At 64.0% G+C, this 461-nt stretch overlaps 1 protein-coding gene across 1 annotated transcript in view; it reads left to right on the top strand.

Moving 5' to 3' along the window:
* Nucleotides 1-140: 140 nt before the first annotated feature.
* The window catches only part of LOC104408579 (mucosa-associated lymphoid tissue lymphoma translocation protein 1-like), a gene marked incomplete at its 5' end in the record, with an annotated part of 3009 nt that continues 2688 nt past the window's right edge, over nt 141-461 (top strand). Inside the window, one exon of the mRNA XM_010018229.1 lies at nt 141-344. Coding sequence (XP_010016531.1) covers nt 141-344 — 204 coding nt within the window. The remainder of the gene's footprint in view (nt 345-461) is intronic.

The following is a 461-nucleotide window of genomic DNA, read 5'->3' as shown; positions in this document are numbered from 1 at the left end:
TATGGTAGGAGCCTGCCCAGGACGGGCTGGTGGCCCCAGTACCTTGGGATGGTGACACTGGTGTCATCTCTGTGGGGTGAAGGTTTGGGGACAGCAGGAGCGTCCTGCTCTGTACCCAGCACCAACTTCTGTCCCGGCAGCCACTGACAAGGTGGCCCTGCTGATCGGGAACAGGCACTACCTGCACCACAAGCAGCTAAAGGCCCCTATGGTGGACGTGCACGCCCTCAGCACCCTCCTCCGACAGCTTGACTTCAAGGTGGTGTCGCTGCTGGACCTGCGCAAGGCCGAGATGCAGATGGCTGTCAATGAGTTCCTCCTCCTCCTCGACAAGGGTGTCTATGGTGTGGTGGCACCCGCTGGGGCAGCTCCAGCCAGGGGGGAGCTGGGGGGTTGTTTTGCTGCCGGGCGCTTGGGGGGTGCTCAGGGAAGGAGCCGGCACTGGCAGGGGGGGGGGGGGT

Source organism: Nestor notabilis, unplaced genomic scaffold (assembly GCF_000696875.1).
Source record: "Nestor notabilis isolate BGI_N333 unplaced genomic scaffold, ASM69687v1 scaffold16847, whole genome shotgun sequence".
NCBI classification, from domain to species: domain Eukaryota; kingdom Metazoa; phylum Chordata; class Aves; order Psittaciformes; family Psittacidae; genus Nestor; species Nestor notabilis.
Note: the sequence above shows the minus strand (reverse complement) of the source record. Positions and strands in the feature narration are given on the sequence as shown.